The sequence below is a fragment of the Bos javanicus genome, chromosome 10 (assembly GCF_032452875.1).
Source record: "Bos javanicus breed banteng chromosome 10, ARS-OSU_banteng_1.0, whole genome shotgun sequence".
NCBI classification, from domain to species: Eukaryota; Metazoa; Chordata; class Mammalia; order Artiodactyla; family Bovidae; genus Bos; species Bos javanicus.
The window spans coordinates 26412627-26432409 of NC_083877.1; the positions used below are offsets into that span (position 1 = coordinate 26412627).

The following is a 19783-nucleotide window of genomic DNA, read 5'->3' on the forward strand; positions in this document are numbered from 1 at the left end:
TGAATGGAAACACTCCTATTATGCCCAGGAGACTTATTAACTAGAGTTTTAAGTTGATTTTCTTACAGAGAAAGGTTGTCGGGGATAGCCTCCCGTTAATGTCAGAGGAGTTGGTGAAAGTCGTGAAACAGTAAAACAGACTCTGGTTTTGGGGTAGATGCTCAGGCAGGCCCAGGGGGCACCCCTTGAGTTCTGGCTCGCCTTGCCCACCAGAACTCTCTCACATGGCCTTGTCATGGCTGGGGACTCCTGTGCTGGCTCCCAGCACTCCCTCATTGCAGAGGAGGCTATTCTGTGAAAGAACAGAATCCTGTGTAACCTGCAGCTAGCTGCAGGATATGTAGAGAAGCTATACTTTCTGTCTGCTAACATCAGAAGAAACATGTGCTTGCAGAAGTAAAGCCCCAAGAAGCCAGTGATAGATTTGTACTATCTTTATTACAGAAAATATGAGAGAAATCAAAAGTACAACATTGCCTCTTTCTTGCTTGAAGGTCATATCTTCTCTGGTTTATCATATCCTAACATCAACAGTCACCACAGCTGCAGGAAATTAAACTGAACCTTTAGAAGGTATCGCATACGGACCTGGTTGGGGTTATAGACGATAAATTCATTGTAGTTGAGGGTATAGCCCTCCGGATTCAGAATTCCTGTGTCACTTGCTGGTCCTAATGGCACTGTACTCCCATTCCTGCCAAATGGAAGACAGTGTGTCAACATATGCCTCTGGTTCAAAAGCCAGAATAGAGAAAGTGGAGTCTTATCTGGCCAAAAGGAGTTTTCTGGCCCTCCAGCCTCTGTGTACTTACAAGGTGATGGCGCACGCAGGACTGGGAGCCATCTTGCCCAGCCCCTTGGTGCTGTGTTTGCCTTGAAGTAATCCCTCTGCCTCTGGATTGGCCCCGAGCAGCTCATTACACTGACCCAGAGCTACCTGCACAGTGAAACATCTTTAAATGACCACATCCTCTAAAGCAAAACAGAAAACCCCATCAGTATTTTCTTCTCCTATTCCAGCAGAAGAATCGAATGCAATGCAAACTGCGTTCAACTTCCCTCTCAAGTTCTCTCGGGTGAACCCCTTGGTTCTGTGGCCAGTCCTCTCTCTTTGGAAAAATAGGAATAATTAGAGATCATAGATGTGTTCCTACCTTACCTCTGATAAGAGCAGCAGCCCAGTATCCTTTAGGCGAGTGGCAAAGCAGTAATTGGCACTCTTGGAAGACATGTCAGCAAAATAGATTCCTTTTCCGAACTGAAATATATAAATAAACAACAAAGTCAGCTGCCTAACCCAGTGTGTTACAAGAAAGGCTCAGCACCACCCTGGGCTCTACTATCTTAAACACAATAAAGACCCTTTTCCGTTTCCTCTCACAATTCTGTTCCAAGAGGAGGCAGAAGCACTGATAAATCTCTGCTTTCTGGGGGGAAGGTGAGATATCTTTAGGAATTTAAGAAAGGAGAGTCACAGTAAATGCCAGGGTTATGAGTGAGCTGGTTTAATTCTCAGGAATGTCACCACTTAATCCTAATCTAGAAAAAAAAAAGGGTTCCAATTTCTACTCACCATGTAACCTGTGATGGGAGCCTCAGGTGGGGCGATTCGAAGCCCATGGCTTAGGATTCCTACCCAGTTACTCAGCCTGGAGCCATGCCAGAGTAGCATCCTAAGGAAAAGCTGGTATTATTGTACTCTCTCTTTCTCTCCTCCAAACATAGGCCATAAGCATCAAAAAGCCAAGAGCTGTCTGGGTTATCTTTCTTTATGAGTTCCCTAACTGCACTTCAGGCAAGGGACTGTCTTCCCAAACCGAAGGTTAAATGGAGACCTGTTATGAAGGTCCTCTCTGAAGGCTTCTTTTTCACCCTCCTTCTCAACTTCAAAGACATCCAGCAAGGTCATGGTATAGTCACTGTGTGTGGGAGCATGGGTAGACTGTAGGTACTGGGAAATCACCTGCGAAAAAGAATGAAAGACAAGGTTGACATGGACTCTATAAGAGACCAGGCTGAACTGAAGATCCTTGGGCTTCTTGTATAAATTGGCCTAAGTAGTCTCACAAGGGCAGCCAGAAAGAGCATTACCTTCCCAATTCTTAGTAAATAGAAATTCTGCCCTAAAGTTTTCTCTTAACCAGATGCACTCAGGGAACAGTGGCATGGGGAGGGTGGATCTTAATGGTGAAAATAAACGATCATTTTTCTTACTTTGAACTCATAACTCTCATGGTGTAAAGGGTGCAAGGCACACCGTAGTTTTCTATAATGTTGGTCCAATGGGTGTTCCGGGCTTTGCAGTTCTGTCTTCACCAGCTTAATTGCAATTTCAATGTCTCCCAAAGCCTGACAAGATGAGACAGAGAATCAATGCGGGAGAAACCTGGGACAAGGGATTTAATACTTCCCAATCCACACATATCTCACCTCCAGTAGTTGTACTTTATCTGACAGTTCTTTCTCTGTCCGGATTAATGGAGGGGTACGGAGTCTAAGGGCAGAGATACAGCCAATAATTAATTCTCTGATGCGTGGCCAAAAGGCCTATGACCAAAAACACAGACTAAATATAGGTCCTTTAGAAAATAGGTATAAGAACAGCGGTTTTCCATTTGAAAGAGGTCTGTATGAGATTTTTAACTTTCAAATACATACAGAGATATTATGTATATATTCTGAGTAGGATAAAACAAACTACACAGACTTTGACCCGTGAGATGTACCAACATCAGTAAGGAACAGTTTGGATGAAGTCCTATCTAGAAATACACAGACAGAAATGTACCTGTTGACCACTCAGGGTTATCTAGGTCACAGGCCTCTATAAAGCAACAGAGGAATAAAAATAAAGTAAGCGACAGAATGCAGAATCAATGAAGATAAAATATATTTTATAAACCTAGTATCATTTGAGTTCCAGAAATGGTGCTGCTGTGTTAGTCACCTTATAGAACTGGGTGATATGCCTGAAGGTGTTTTACATGCTGGTTGGATGGCTAGACCCACTCTCCCTAGAGTTGGTAACTTCCACTTGGTCAGAGAATATGGTTGTAGATCAAGGCAGGAGATTTCATCCCATAGTCGTAAATTGATTAAATAGGTTATTTATAAATTATGTTGGCTCTGTATCTATTCAAGATGATCATTTCCTTGGAAATGACAAATTAAAAAGATGATAGTTCCTGCTGAGTGACGTAGGGGATATTGTTGAGCAGAATACCAAAGTGAAGTAACAGCACAGGGCATACCCAAAGTCATGTGGGATTCTGGTGTAGAATTCATTGCATGCTTCCATGAGAGCTCGTCCATGCTGGCCAGCCCGAATACAATCCTCAATCTTCTTAAGAGACTGGTAACCTGCCTTGATTTGTGCCACTGTCAGCTTCCCTGCAGACCCAGACAGAGATCAGACTCCACAACTACAGGCCCATCCTGGAAACTGTATTTATGACCCTACCCAACAAAGACTCTCACCTTTCAATTTTCAAAACTGCTCTTCCTCCCCCCCAAACAACTTCTCACCCCAATTCTCTCTTCCTTTACTCAGTAATATCAGCAAGCTTTAAATCATGATGGTGATAAAATATCCTGTTAAATGAACTAGGAATATGAAGTGAGCATGTAGTATAGAATCTGAAGTCCTACCAAGTGGAGCTTTCTTGGTATCATATTTCATTTCTACCATCATTTCTTCCATGGCCTGGACATTACAGATCAACTTTATCAGCTCCTGTACACGAAGATCTAGCTGTGACTCTAGTTTCAAGGGGGATTTAAGAGATTCCTCTTTCTTTGTTTCCTCTTCATTCTGTAGCTCAAAAAAAAAAAAAAGGAAAAAAATCATAGATTTTGAAAAAATTTATTATATGTTCCTTGCAAGGACTGGCTATACACTATCCCTGGCAGATGAACACCAGCTTTTGCTTGAAAGTAGGCCCATCCCATTATAAACCTAGTTAGAGTACTCAGTGTGACTTCCACCTTCTAGTCTTACTTCTGCCTCCCATAAACACTCAGAATATGTCTACAAGGTCCTCCTAATATGATGTCATTAAGTTTGTAAAGACAGCTATTGTATCTCAAATCTTCTCACTTTAAAAAGATTGGTTTTTCCATTTTTCAAATATGAAAAATTTGTGACAGTTTTCAGGAAAGATCCTTTCAGGAAAGCATCTTGGTTGTACCTCAGCATTCAAAATTAAATTAAACAAAAAACAAAACTTTTTTTTTTTTAGGACCTAAGATTTTATAAGGATTTTAGTAAATAATAGAGACTAGGACCTCATCCAAGTCACTCTACTAGACTTCACTCTGGTTAAGAGGAAAGAGTTTTTCCCTAAACATACAGAGTTTACCTGTGAATTGCTGGCATAGTCCATTTGTAGCATATCATATTTTCCAGGCACCTTCTCAAACTTCTCACGATCCTCCCAATTATTTTTTGTTTTGTCAAGGAATCTGTAGAGTTCAAGTTGATGAGAAAATCTTACAAATAAGGGTCTACTTCTAGGGATGGGCTTTTTCCTAAGAATATCTTTAAAACTTTTTATTTCTTACACCATCAATATTCCATAAATCTGGATTCTAAATTAGGACCCCGAGTGGACAGAAAAGCTCTAGAGAAAAAGGGAACAAAAAGTGGTAAAAAAAAAAAGGTTGTTGAACTTTTCCCAAAGGCTCCAGTCATCACTAAAGTCATTGAGATTTAAGACAAAAGATTACTATCCAATCTTTTTCTCTGAAAGAAACATTCCCAGGGACTCCAGGAAGTTTTTAATATCATAGTAAAACAATTAAAAAAATTTATTTATTTATTTGGCTGTGCTGGGTTGCTGCATGTGGGACCTTTAGTTGTGGCATGCGAACTCTTAGTTGCGGCATGTGGGATCTAGTTCCCTGACCAGGGATCAAACTAGGGCGCCTTGCACTGGGAGCATGGAGTCGTAGCCACTGGATCACCAAGGAAGGCCCATACGTTTTAAAATTGGAGCTGGATAGTCTCATCTTATTCTCCCCAAATTTCCTAAATTGTTGGTCATGTGCTGAATATGTTAGCTTCTTCTGATTTTAGTCAATTTCTGGTTCCAAGTGACTTAATCACTATCTAAAGATCAGTTTGGTGTTCCAGTGGAAAGATGTTACAGCGGAAAGACATTATCATTTAAGCCAACCCACACTTATTATGAAATTCCTAAATATGATATATCCAAGAAGATGAAAGATATTATTTTGTACTCATTTCTTAGCACTCACTTCTTTTGAAAGATTTCCTTGGCCTTGTTGAGGTCCCCGGAACAAGCCACCAAGCTGTGCTGCCCTGTCTTCCCAACTGCAAAGTAAATGCCACATGTAAGATGGTTCCCTGCCCCCTCAACCCAAGAGGAGTTCTCTGGTAGTAACAAGCCAGAGCTCTAAGGTCTCTCCACTTAGCATCTGACAAACGGGCAAGAAGGAAAGAAGGAAAAGATGAAGGGCTTAGGGAACCGACCCTGTTGCCTCTGAGCAGCACTTGCAGCCCAATCGCAGTAGAGTTCTCAGCCTTAACAGGCTGTTCTTAGTTCTTCCAGTGCTAATGAGGATGCCTGCCAGGCCCCAATTTTAAGCAGCACAATTTGATTCCTAAGCCTCTCTCAGGTTACAGAAACTCCACCACACCAACTGAAACCCAGAGAAACCTTTGGCTACTCACTAAACTGCTTCTGGCTTTCTAAATAACAACTCACAAAACCCACAATAAAAGCAATTACCTCGGCCCCATCTCATCCAAACACTGAAGTTTCTCTGGGCATCATCTTCTAATAGCTGAATCAGGTAATACTTGTTGTTGTTGAACTGGAGATTGGTCTATGATACGAGAAATATGAACATAAAAGGACAAGTTTGCAAATGGAAGCCACATAAACCAATGACTCTCGGTCAAAGATCATAGTAATTGCCATGAGGAAAGGACAGCAAGGGACAAGAAAATGAGGTTCAGTTAAGAGTAAGGATATAATAAAAGAAGAAAAGAGTTTCTATATTATACTTTGAATTCCTAGGAATTAAAGGCTGGAAGCTTCCTAAAACCTCTGCTGCTGCTAAGTTGCTTCAGTCGTGTCCGACTCTGTGTGACTCCATAGAAGGCAGTCCACCAGGCTCCCCCGTCCCTGTGATTCTCCAGGCAAGAACACTGGAGTGGGTTGCCATTTCCTTCTCCAATGCAGCATGAAAGTGAAAAGTGAAAGTGAAATCACTCAGTCGTGTCCAACTCTTTGCGACCCCATGGACTGCAGCCCACCAGACTCCTCTGTCCATGGGATTTTCCAGGCAAGAGTACTGGAGTGGGGTGCCATTGCCTTCTCCACCTAAAACCTCTACCCAACCTCAGATATCCTGTATTGATTGGCTCCTTCTGTTTCTTCCTGCCTCACCTCCCTCCATAGATATTACCGAGGCCATATGTGTTTTCCAGCTCCCAATCCACTTGCAGTCATTATTTTCCAAATGAAAACAATTTTGATGCCCCTAAGATCTGTAACCATTATGCTTGTTTGTTTTGACAACTTATTCTTTAATAGTACTATTTACAATTTTGGCTTGTCACCTGCAACAATCTGACCATGAGTAGAGAGTAGGACAATGTTAGGAGGGGAAAAAGGATAGGCAGAAACCACTGCCACCCCTACCCCATACCTAACATGACCAGGAGACATTCAGAGAAAATATGACCAGTATCTAAAAAGGTATCTTGTGAGTAACCTACTCCAGTGAAGAGCGGGAGCAGTCCATGATAGGGAACAGCAGCTTGTGCTGTAAAGCTGAGCCCTGGCTACCCAGTCACTCTTCTTTGTTAAGCAGTTACCTGTTCTACCTCTTGCCTGCTCACATTATAAATTCGCTGAATGGTAGAACAAAAAGGCCTTAAGACCTTTTCTATCTGCTTATGATATTTTAAGGAAAAAAATGGTAACAGAGGAATTCAACGTAGCTGTTAGAAGTATATATGATACATCAATAAATTCAAATATGAAGACATACTCAGGAAATACCAAGCATGTATCTATCCAAAACAACAAAAATAAGCAAAGAGGAAAAGATAGAAAAGAAAAAAACTGGAGGTCAGTGGCATGATGGAGAAAAAAATGCTCCTTTCATCTCTCCCCTTCAGTCTATGAAAGTAAAAAATCCACAGCTCAGCAAAGGTGCCCACACACCAGAAAATTCCACACATCTGTACATCTAAAGGCGGGTGGACTGGAACAGAAAGCGGAACCAGGGGAAGAGTGGAGGCGCTGCCTGCAATCCCGTCCTGCCAGGGAACCCGGCAGCAGCGGTGATGCGGTGCACGTGACTCTGGCCTCTTGGCTGCAGTGGCAGCAATGATGGGAGCCATGGAGGGCCCATGACTGGCTCCTTCACCTTCACCCTCACTGGCAGCTCCTGGCTGAAAGAAGCAATACCAGAGATCTCAGAGGCAGTGGTGAGGCAACCTGGCTTCTTGTTCCCCTTCCTCCTGAGGTGGAGCCTATGACTTAGGAGATTCCAGATGCATGGAAGCTCCTACCACCCTGGTGCTCCAGGCGGTGATGCTAGTGACAGTAGCAGCAGCAAAGCACCAACAGCCTTGGAGGCACAACTGTGATAAGGCGGGCGCCAGGTGATCCCTCTGACAGAGGTGGCAGAGGGTGGAATGTGCGCTCAATCTTAACTAGGGGCAGATCAGATAACAGAAACCAAAACTTGTGCTAGGGCGCCACCTACTGGAAAACAAAGGAAAGCCCTCTAATTTCTAACCACCTGCTGCTGCTGCTGCTAAGTCGCTTCAGTAGTGTCCGACTCTGTGCGACCCCATAGACGGCAGCTCACCAGGCTCCCCCGTCCCTGGGATTCTCCAGGCAAGAACAATGGAGTGGATTGCCATTTCCTTCTCCAATGCATGAAAGTGAAAAGTGAAAGGGAAATCGCTCAGTTGTGTCCGACTCTTAGCGACCCCATGGACTGCACCCTACCAGGCTCCTCCGTCCATGGGATTTTCCAGGCAAGAGTACTGGAGTGGGGTGCCAGTGCCTTCTCCGAATTTCTAACCTATTGAATTCTTAAAAATTAAGATTAAAAAAAAGCGCTTAAGGAACAAAGGTGTTCATTACTTCAAATGTGCTGGCAGAAGAACACCTCATCAAACACTGCTGCTGCTAAGTCACTTCCGTCGTGTCCGACTGTGTGTGATCCCAGAGACAGCAGCCCACCAGGCTCCGCCGTCCCCGGGACTCTCCAGGCAAGAACACTGGAGTGGGTTGCCATTTCCTTCTCCAATACATGAAAGCAAAAAGTGAAAGTGAAGTCGCTCAGTCGAGTCTGACTCCTAGCAACCCCATGGACTGCAGCCCACCAGGCTCCTCCATCCATGGGATTTTCCAGGCAAGAGTACTGGAGTTGGGTGCCATTGCCTTCTCCGCATCAAACACTAGGAATAACCATAGTTACACTGTATCTCGAAAATGACAAAATTTCCAGAAACGAAACAAAGTCACAGAATATTGTGATCTAACTGATACAGAATACAAAATAGCTGTCATGAAGAAACTCAATGAGCTACAAGAAAACTCAGAAAGGCAGTTTAGTGAGTTCAGGAATAAGATTAATGACCAGAAGGAATACTTTACTGAAGAGATTAAAACTCTATAAAAAACCAAGCAGAAATTTTGGAGCTGAAGAACTCAATAAACAAGATAATATGTTAGAAAGCATTGGAAATAGGGAAGACCATATGAAAGACAGAATAAGTGAGCCCAAATACGGAAATCTAGAAGAGACACAGATAGGTTAGGAAAGAGAATTAAGATGTAAAAAAGAAGGAGGAAATTCTATAAGAACTATCTGACTCTTCTAGGAAGGGCAACATTAGGTAATGGTATTTCAGAAGAAGAGAGGGAGAAGGGAGCAGAGAGTTTATCTAAAGAAATAATAGCTGAGAACTTCCCAAACCTAGAGAAGAAAATTGGTGTACCACTCTATGAAGCTAACAGAACACCTAATTGCCTCAATACAAAAAGATCTTCTCCAGAACACATTATATTAAAACTGTCAAAAGTCAATGATAAAATAGGAATTTTAAAGACTGCCAGGGAAAAAACGGATGCTCACCTACAAAGAAATCCCCATTAGGCTATATGCAGATTTCTCAGAAGAAACTCTACAGGTCAAGAACGACTGGAATGCCACTCAAAATACTGAAAGATAAAAGCTATCAGCCAAGAATACTCTATCCACCAAAGTCATCATTCAGAGATGAAGGAGGAAAAAAGCTTTCCCAGACAAAAGTTGAGAGAGTTCATCAGCACTACACTTGCCTTACAAGAAATGTTGAAAGGAGCTCTTCTATCTTTAACAAAAAAGCAAAGGTACACAAATCTTTGAGTAAGGTGATAAACAGAATCAGAAAACTGCAACCCTATCAGAATAGATTTTAAACAGTTTATTATAGCATAAAGGTTAAAGGGGAAAAAATAGAAAAAACAACTATAACTACTTCAATTTGGTAAGAAACTCACAACATAATGTCTGGCAGAAACAAACAAAATTCTGTAAAGTGATTATCCCTCTCTTAAAAAATCAATTAATTAAAAAAAAAGAAACTCACAACATAAAAAGGAATAATTTGAGACAACAAAAACATAAAAGGAGAAGAGGATGGAACCTGTATGCTCAAATGAAGGCAGAAAAAGGACTATTTTATCTAAGAGATGTTTATACAAACCTCATGGTAACCACAAAACATAAATCTAGAGCAGAGATACTAAACAGTTAAAAAAAAAAAAAAAGGAAACCGAGAAAAATGTCACAGAAACCACCAAAAACTGGAAAACAGAAACACAAGGAAAAAGAAACAATGGCGATATCAAACAACCAGAAAATAAGAGATGAAATGGCAACAATAAGTCTTCATCTATCAATAATCATCCTAAATGTAAATGGTTCACCAATCAAAAGACATAGAGTGGCTGGATGGATTAAAAAATAAGATCTAACTATATGCTGCCTCCAGGAGACTTACCTCAGCTCTAAAGAAAAACAGGCTCAGAGTGAAGGGATGAAAGATGATACTCCAAGCAAATGGCAGCCAAAAGAAAGTGAGTGTAATCACTTGTATCAGACAAAGTGAAAGCGAAAGGCGCTCAGTTGCGTCCGACTCTTTGCGATTCCATAGACTATACAATCCATGGAATTCTCCAGGCCAGAATATTGGAGTCGGTAGCCTTTTCCTTCTTCGAGGGATCTTCCCAACCCAGAGATTGAAGCCAGGTCTCCAGCATTTCGCGCAGATTCTTTACCAGCTGAGCCACAAAGGAAGCCCAAGAATACTGGAGTGGGTAGCTTATCCTTTCTCCAGTGGATCTTCCCGACCCAGGAATCGAACCGTGGTCTCCTGCATTGCAGGGAAATTCTTCACCAACTGAGCTATCAGGGAAGCCCTAAAAGGCCTATTTTATCTATCAGACAAAATAGATAAAAGAAAAAAAGGTAACAGTGGGACTTTCCTGGTGGTCCAGTGGCCAAGACTCCGAGATCTCAATGCAGGAGGCTTGGGTTTGATCCCTTGTCAGGGAACTAGATCCCACGTATCACAACTAAAAGCCCACGTGCTGCAACCAAGACCTGGTGCAGCCAAATAAACCAAAAAAAAAGAAAAAAGAAAAACAAAGGTAACAAGAGACAAAGATGGACATTATATAATGATAAAAGGAACAATCATTAAGAAGACATTTTTCAATATATGTACATGCAACTTTGGAGCACCAAAATATATAAAACAATTATTAACAGACCTAAAGGAAGAAACTGATAGCAACACAATAATAGCTGGGGACTTTTAACACCCAAATTCCATCAATGGATAGATCATTCAGATAGAAAGTCAGCAAGGAAACAGCAGCCTTAAATGAAACATTAGATTACATGTTTCATAGATTTGTACAGAACATCTCATCCAAGTGCAGCAGAATAAACATTCTTCTCAAGTGCATATGGAATTTTCTCAAAAAATATGTTGAGATACAAACAAGTCTCAATACACTTAAGAAGAGTGAAATCTTATCGAAAGTCTTTTCTGATAACATGGAATGAAACTTCTACAACGATGTAGAAACCAACAAGAAGAAAACTGGAAAAATCACAAATATGTGGAAACTGAACAATGTGCTACTAAACAATATGCAACTGAATAACTATGAGGTCAACACAGAAATCAGAGGAGAAATTAAAAATACTGAAGATGAAAATACGACATGCCAAAACCTATGGGATGCAGCAAAAGAGGCACTAAGAGGGAAGTTTAAACAATACAGGCTTACCTCAAGAAACAAGACAAATCCAAATAAATAATCCAACCTCACACCTAAAGGAACCAGGAAAGAATAAATGCAGCCCAAAGTCAGTAACAGGAAGGAAATAACAAAGATCAGAGTAGAAATAAATGAAATAGACTAAAAATATAATAGTAAAGATCAATGAAACTAAGAGCTGTTTGAAAAGATAAATAAAATTGACAAACTTTTAGCTAGCCTCAGAAAAAAAGAGGTAAGACTCTGATAAAGGCAGAGATGAAAGAGGAGAAATAAGAATGGGTACCACAGAAACACAAAGAATTATAAAAGAATATTATAATTATCTGTATTCCAATAACTGGACAACCTAGAAGAAATGGACAAATCTTAGAATCATACAATGTTCCAAGACTAAATCATGAAGAAATAGAAAATGTGAATAGACCAAACTCTAGTAAAGAGATTGAAACAGTAATAAAAAACCTCCCCCAAACAAAAGTCCAGGGCAAGACAGCTTCCCGGGTGAATTCTATTAAGCCATCAAAGAGGATTCAATACTTCTCAAAGTCTTCCAAAAAATTGAAGAGGAGAGAATACTTCCTAACTCATTTTACAAGGCCCATATTATCCTGATACCACAACCAGACAAGGACAACACAAAAAAAGGAAATTAGGGGCCCATTTCTCTGATGAGCATGGAGAACTGTATGATGATGGATGGGAACCAAAGTTTTGGTGGTGAGCATCCTGTAGTAGGTATTTCTACACAGTAGAAATCTAATGTTGTACATGTGAAACTTATAGAATGTAATAAAGCAATGTTACCTCAATCAAAATAAATTTAAACAAGAAAAAAATAAATTTAACTACATAAAAATTTAAAACTTCAGTATGGGCATAAAATATACTATAAAGAAAATCAAAAGGAAAATGAAAATTTTAGAAAATATATATGCAATTTATATGACAGATGAAGGACTATCCTCCACGTTATATAAAGTTCCTCAAGGCCCATAAGAAAAAAGACCAACAACTTACCAGGAAATGTGCAAAATCATATGAACAGTGGGTTCATAGGTTCAATAAAGACATAAAATCTGCTTAAGGATCTGCTTCTTATAGAGACTCCACTATTAGGCAGAGTGCACTAGAGTTGAGTATTTGGGATTATGGGGCTTAATATAAGGGACTTCAGAATTAAAGATCTGGGCTTTGGGACACTGTCATCAATAATTATCAAGAAGAAATTCTCATAGTTTCTTCCCTTACCTGATTTAGCATGACATCATAGACATCATTTCCTTCACAGTACACATGGGCCTAGAGAGAAAGAAAAAACTGACACTTGTACATTCCCAGCCCTGATGAGATCATAAGTGAGGTTCTAAATTTTTTATGCCCCAAACTATCACCTTCCCACATTACCAACATGCATCTTCCAGGGAAAAAAATGCAAAAGTATGTTCTTCTAAACATAACCTGTCAATCCTATAATGAAAACATGTTGCTTTTATGTAATTACAGAAACAGGGATGAGTCTAACTCAGTAAAGGAAACCTGCTCCAGAGGAAGCCTTTCTTCTGTATCCTTCAAATCCTTTCCCCATGCCATACATACCAGTGCACAGTTTCTCATTAGAACACTGATAATGATACAATTTTCTAATTGAGAAAGAGGTGTGGAAAGCTGATGACAACTCCATAAGTTAACCATGCTAGAAAACACCATGATTAGTACTCCCAAACCCCATGCTGTTCATCCCTTAGCCTTGGAGAAAATTTTGGAGAGGATTCCTAAAATAGATAACAGCAATGTTCCAGACAAGAATCCCAATAAGAACAATGGTTCTTTGAGAAATTAGTGGGAGTCTCTTACCTTCCCCACCTTGGTTGTGCACTCTGGGTCCACTGGAGCTTTGCCCTTTAACAGCAAGGTCTTCACAGACTCTGAGGGAAGACAGATAAGTCCTACATCTACTCGATTGGGAAACAAAAATAGCTGCCATGGTTAGAGAGAAACCTGTCATAATTCACTCTGCCCTTCCCAAGCAAGCTTGATCTGCTCAAGTCTCAGTTTATTGTAATAAAATATGTGAAACTAAAGCTTTTGAGAAACTAGGTTAGTCTTATGGTATGCCCCAAAGATAGAAAGTTAATTATATTTTCAAGGAAAGAAAAAATAAGAGTTGAGAGAACAAAATACTCTCCCACCCTCAGCCCTCCCAGGGACCCTCTTGCTGGTCCACATTCTCCTTGGTGTATGTGGGGGGCTGACCTTGCTTGTCTTCAGTCCTGTCACTATCTGTCTTTCCTTCAGCCACAGGCTCCTTTTTCAGCCTGTGACATTTTCGAATTTTCTTTGCAGGAGGAGGGTCTTCTGCAACTGTTTTGCCATTATTAACTCTTTCAGCTTCATTCAGAATAGGCAAGAAGAATGGGCAAAGAAGCAAAAGAAAGAAAGAGTACACACTGAATATGATGCTACTATGCAAAAACATCTTTTTAAAGAAATAGATTGAGATGGTTTTGTAAATTTACAAAGGAATAATAACTGCCATACCACTCAGAAAACTGAGTTCCTGAACTGCTATTCTAGATAAAACAAAAGCAACTCACAGATCATGTGAGTTCATAGCCTCAGGCATCAGTCTCAAATTGCTTATCTTTTCTGTTTACTTGTGCCCCGATACCCTCCAAATACCTATCCTCAAACTACTAAAGGTGGTATGAAATAGGTTAATAGAGTGCTCTGGAGTCTGTGCCCTGTCTCTTCTAACTGGAGAATCAGTGTAGAAGTTATTTCATCTCTTTGTACTTCAGTTGCCCTAATTGAAAAATCTAGAGGAAGACAACACATTTAAGAACACAATACACAGAGTATGATACGTCATAAGTCAATTTTAAGAGCTGCATTTTATAATCTCTGAAACTGGGATGCATTTTACAAGGGATGACTTATAAGCTGCGAATCACGTTTTACCTGGAAGCGTTTTTCCTTGCTCAATGGTACATAAAATAATGGTGCACCTTACACTTAATTTTTTAAACTGTTTTGTATTAGGTATTTAAAACCGTGGTGGCACTAAGTTATAACAGGTCAACAGGCTGTCAGACAATTTTGTAACCCCCAAAAGCTATGACAACAGAAATTTTCAAAGTTCGGCATCAAAACAAGTGCTGGTTCAGGGAGCGATGCAAATAGGAAGGGCTGTAGTAGAGGGCACAGTTTCTTTTCTGAATTCCCGCCCCCAGTATTCTGGCCCCCATAGTTCACTCCGAACCTCGCGCTCTGCCCTCCGCAGTCCCCCGCCGCCGAGCTGCCATGGATCCCGAACGCTGACGTCATCAGTCCGCTCCCAGGAATCGCCAGCGCAGTCTATAGGCGGGAACCGTAGTGCGCGTGCGTCCTAGCGTAGACCTACCAGGGGCGGGACGCACTGTAATATTTGCATGTCCCACTGTCTTTTGAGAAGTCACCGTAACCGAAAAGTGGCTCTAGGTATGAGCACATTATAAACGCTATTTGCGTGCGGTGTCTGCCGTAGGGCGGAGGGAAGCTCATCAGTGGGGCTACGAGCTGAGTGCGCTTAGTCACTCTGTCCATTGTCCCTTGGGAAGGTCTGAGACTAGGGCCATAGGGCGGCCCTAACAGGGCCCTCCCTGAGCTTCGGGGAGGTGAGTTCCCAGAGAACGGGGCTCCGCGCGAGGGCAGACTGGGCAGGAGATGCTATGGACCCCGCCCTCGCGGAGGGGCCTGGCGGATGCCTCCTTAGCCGGAGCTTGGAACAGACTCACGGCCGGCGAAGTGAGTTCAATGGCTGAGGTGAGGTACCCCGCCTGGGGGCCTCATAACCCAATTCAGACTACTCTCCCGCCCGTCCTTTTTTAATGAAATGCTGAAGCTATGAGAATGGTAATGAACTATGGAGGCCAAGTGAATTTTAGAACGGGTAATTTTTTAGATGGGTGGAGGCGCGCGGGATATCCCAGAAGCTCCATTTCAGACACTGAATTAAAACTCATTTTCTGCGTTTTTAACAACAACCAAGTATTGGTGACTTTCATACAGATTTTTATCCCCCCCCCCCTTTTTTTTTGAAGTTTTGAAAACTTTTATTTTATATACAAAGAGCTAGTATTGTTTCCGCCTAAGGTTGATGTGCTGGATGAGCCATCTAAGGAAGTTCGGTTAGTCCAACTTAATGAAGCCGATGTCCTTCGCATACTGGCGGAAACACTGGCGGCACATATTGAGGCCGTATTTCCGGATCAGACGGTGCCGGTTTGAGCAGACCCTGCAAGAGCGAGAACCCTGGCCGAATTTTCTCGGATGGCTCCAGTAGAGCTGCTGGTGACCCATGTTGCTTTCTTGGCTGCAACGAGGTAAAAGGCTATCCCCCCTTTTTTAATCCACATATTTATTGGGCACCTTGGCGAGTTTTGGGGATATGGTAGTTCAGCCAAAATACACATGGTTTATGTTTTGGGGACAGACGTTAATCAAGTAATTACACAAGCAAAAGCAGCAACAGTACTATAAGAAGTATACAGTATTTACGGAAGTTGTGTGAACTGTTGGTCGCTCAGTCCTGTCTGACTCTTTGCTATCCCATGGACTATAGCCCTCCAGGCTCCTCTGTCCATGGGATTTTTCCAAGCAAGAATACTGGACTGGGTTGCAATTCCCTTCTCCAAGAAATCTTCCTCACCCTGCGGTTGAACCCATGGGAAAGTAGTACTTCAGGGCTGTCTATTGTCACCTTGCTTATTTAACTTATATGCAGAGTACATCATGGGAAATGTCGGGCTAGATGATTCACAACCTGGAATCAAGATTGCTGGGAGAAATATCAACAACCTCAGATACGCAGATGATACCACTCTAATGGCTGAAAGCCAAGAGGAGCCTGGTAGGCTACAGTCCATGGTGGGGGGGAGGGTCGCAAAAGAGTCAGACACTAGTTAGCTACCAAACAACATCAACAGTGCTATGAGCTTTACACATATTTAATTCTCACAACAACCCTGATGTTAGGCAGGTATTATTGTCTGTATTTTACAGTTGAGAAAATTGAACTCTAGAAAAATGTGAGTAATTTATTCAAAGTCGCAGTGTATTGGTTTGCTAGGGCTACCATTACTAAAAACTACAGACTGGATTGCTCAAACAAGAAAAATTTATTTCCTCAAAATTTTGAAGACTAGAAGCCCAAGATGAAGGTGATGGCAGCATTGATTTCTCTAAGGCCTTTCTTCTTGGATTGCAGGTGACTGTCTTTTTCCGGTATCTTTCTTACTAAGCTTGTTAACTTGAATATTTCCCTGATGGTAAGTTCTAACTTGAGTAGATCTAGACTAACTAACCCAAAAGAATGAAAATTGCAGTAGTCCATCTAAACTAGAATGTGTGTAAATACCTTGAATTAGTCCGTGCTAAGTATATTAACTCAAAAGGAAGCTTGGTTTAAAAAGTTTAATCTAAGAACTGTGCAAGTAGCATCTTTGGTCCTTAAAGAGAGGTACCTGAGGGGTGTGCGGGTGGGGCAGGTTGCATCTTTCCAGCCTTTTAAGGTAAAGGAGGGAGGGAATCATCATTAGCCAATCAGGCTCTGAGGTCACTTCTCAAAGTCACTTCCTGTCTCTCCACTTTCTCTCTTCATTTTGTTGCTGGGCTGGTGAGTGTGCATTTAATCTTGATTCCTAATTGTTTTGAATTTCTCGTCAGTTTGAACCACTGTATCCTTGTGACAGCCTTAATTTCCAGCTAGCCTTGGAGTGTATGTGAGCTACTAAGCGATTAATTTCGGCTGTGTGGAAATTGGAGGAAGGCAGTGAAATGATCTGCCTGGGTTGTTTCCACGTGGGCCTCCTCAGGATCCGGTCTGCCTTCTTTTTCTGAGACAGGGTGACCTAGGAACAATAGACTCTGCTTTACATACATAGTGTTTCTGCAAAATGCCTGGATTCATTTTGCTTGGGGGAAAAGGTACTGTTATTTTCTCATTGCTGTTTTGACTTCTGTCTTTTAGTGAGAGGGTAGATCTTGGAAGAGGAGTTTAGACCAGTCAGCTTTAATTCTCCTGTGTCTGCAGGGCTCAGGTTTTTACTGGGTTTGTGGGAGCTGCATTGGATGTTGTTTTTGCCCTGGTCTTCGCTCAGAGCAGTTCATCTTGTTGGGAGGACGCTGCAAACTCTGAAGTCAGATGATTTTAACGAGCTTCAGGAGGAGCTCCCAATTTTAATGTCAGCACTGTGGTGATGGTGCCCTCAACAGCTTAGGATGTACTGAAAAAGATGAGGGCCTTAGCTTAGTGCAAGCCTAAATGAAATTCCAACACCACAGTTTACTCCTCCAGTGATGTTAGGTGAGTCAGTGGACCATTCTGAGGCTTAGCTTTTGAAGATCAAAGTATATGAAGTCCAAGCACTAGTGGATGTATAATAAATGTTATACACCTTCTAGAAATAAGCAATAAATATATTCTGGGTATTATTTTTCTCCTACAAAGTTTTGCCCAGTGACCTTGAGTGATATACATTAATATAATATATGAGTTATCCTTACAGGTAGAGGGTGTTGAGCAAGTAAACTCGTATTTTAGCATTGTTGGAAATGTATTGGGGGCTGTAAACATGCAAAATAAAAGAGGAAGACTGAATTCCTCCAAAGCTATTTATTTTAAAAAGTCTTAAAAGTCTCAGATCATGTCTTGTGAAACAACTAGTTTTTCAGTTAGAGGTTTTGTTGAGTGGGAGAAAAATTAGTTTTCAGTGGAGATATGCTTTATCTTATTTTATATCTATTTTACATAATTTAATCTTCACAGAGTTCTAAGAGGTAGGTGGTGTTTGTCCTCATTTTAAGGAAAGGAAATCTGAGGCTTAGAGAAGTTGCATAACTTGCCCCAGGTCACAACAAATGGAGCTAGGAGTCCAATCTAGCTCTGTCCAACTTCATTATCTTAACCATTAAGCTAAGTTGCCTGCCAACTTATTATTAAAACCTTGCTTGTATACCTATAAAATGGAAAAGATAACATAGTACTTGCAAAATGAGTTACTATAAGGACAGTGCTTTATAAATTCTTAATAGGTAAAATATGAAGTTATTCCTTACTGCTGTTTTGACCCAAAGCCCTCAGGTACTATATTTTTTTTTTTTTTCATTTTTATTTTGCTCCACCAGCAATGGGACTAGGATTGGGTGAAATAGTGTTCTCTTGGGATGAACTGCATGATTATTCAGTGTTTCTGATCTTCCTACTTTTATTTCATATATGCTCTGAGTGATTCCTCCTGGAGTTCAGTTCAGTCACTCAGTTGTGTCCTACTCTTTGTGACCCCCTGGATTGCAGCATGCCAGGTTTCCCTGTCCATCACCAACTCCCAGAGCTTGCTCAAACTCTTGTCCATCGAATTGGAGATGCCATCCAACCATATCATCCTCTGTCGTCCCCTTCTCCTGCCTTCAATCTTGCCCAGCATCAGGGTCTTTTCTAATGAGTCAGTTCTTCCCATCAGGTGGCTGAAGTATTGGAGCTTCAGCTTCAGCATCAGCCCTTCCAATGAATATTCAGGACTGATTTCCTTTAGGATGGACTGGTTGGATCTCCATGAAGTCCAAGGGACTCTCAAGAGTCTCCTCCAACACCGCAGTTCAAAAGCATCAATTCTTCAGCACTCAGCTTTCTTTATAGTCCAACTACCACATCCATACATGACACTGGAAAAACCATAGCTTTGACTGGATGGACCTTGGTCAGCAAAGTAATATCTATGCTTTTTAATATGCTGTCTAGGTTGGTCATAGCTTTTCTTCCAAGGAGCAAGCATCTTTTAATTTCATGGCTGCAGTTACTTTCTGCAGTGATTTTGGAGTCCCAAATAATAAAGTCTCTAACAATTTCCATTGTTTCCCCATCTATTTGCCATGAAGTGATGGGACCAGATGCCATGATCTTCGTTTTCTGAATGTTGAGCTTTAAGCCAACTTTTTCACTCTCCTCTTTTACTTTCATCAAGAGGCCCTTTAGTTCTTCTTCATTTTCTGCCATAAGGTGTCATCTGCACATCTGAGGCTATAGATATTTCTCCCGGCAATCTTGATTCCAGCTTGTGCTTCATCCAGTCCAGCATTTCACATGATGTACTCTGCATATAAGTTAAATAAGCAGGGTGACAATATACAGCCTTGACATACTCCTTTTCCTGTTTGGAACCAGTCTTTTGTTCCATGTCCAGTTCTAACTGTTGCTTCTTGACCTGCATACAGATTTGTCAGGAGGCAGATCAAGTGGTCTGGTATTCCAATCTCTTTAAGAATTTTCCACAGTTTGTTGTGATCCACACAGTCAAAGGCTTTGGCATAGTCAATAAAGCAGAAGTAGATGTTTTTTCTGTAACTCTCTTGCTTTTTTGATGATCCAATGGATGTTGGCAATTTGATCTCTGGTTCCTCTGCCTTTTCTAAATCCAGCT

At 41.3% G+C, this 19783-nt stretch overlaps 2 protein-coding genes across 2 annotated transcripts; both read right to left on the reverse strand.

Moving 5' to 3' along the window:
* Nucleotides 1–419: 419 nt before the first annotated feature.
* Nucleotides 420–14696, reverse strand: PARP2 (poly(ADP-ribose) polymerase 2). Its single transcript, XM_061430627.1, has 16 exons — nucleotides 14587–14696; nucleotides 13581–13715; nucleotides 13182–13252; nucleotides 12576–12626; nucleotides 5751–5847; nucleotides 5257–5332; nucleotides 4359–4461; nucleotides 3649–3811; nucleotides 3252–3390; nucleotides 2431–2494; nucleotides 2215–2349; nucleotides 1836–1963; nucleotides 1574–1673; nucleotides 1160–1258; nucleotides 813–937; nucleotides 420–694 (listed from the first exon to the last, which is right to left on the reverse strand). Exons 1-16 carry the CDS (start codon nucleotides 14627–14629, stop codon nucleotides 535–537), a joined length of 1689 nt encoding a protein of 562 aa, XP_061286611.1. The 5' UTR covers nucleotides 14630–14696; the 3' UTR covers nucleotides 420–534.
* Nucleotides 14697–15393: 697 nt separating this feature from the next.
* LOC133255975 (small ribosomal subunit protein uS14-like) lies at nucleotides 15394–15707 on the reverse strand. Its single transcript, XM_061430632.1, has one exon. The coding sequence runs from the start codon at nucleotides 15663–15665 to the stop codon at nucleotides 15495–15497; it is 171 nt and encodes a 56-aa protein (XP_061286616.1). The 5' UTR covers nucleotides 15666–15707; the 3' UTR covers nucleotides 15394–15494.
* Nucleotides 15708–19783: the final 4076 nt, after the last annotated feature.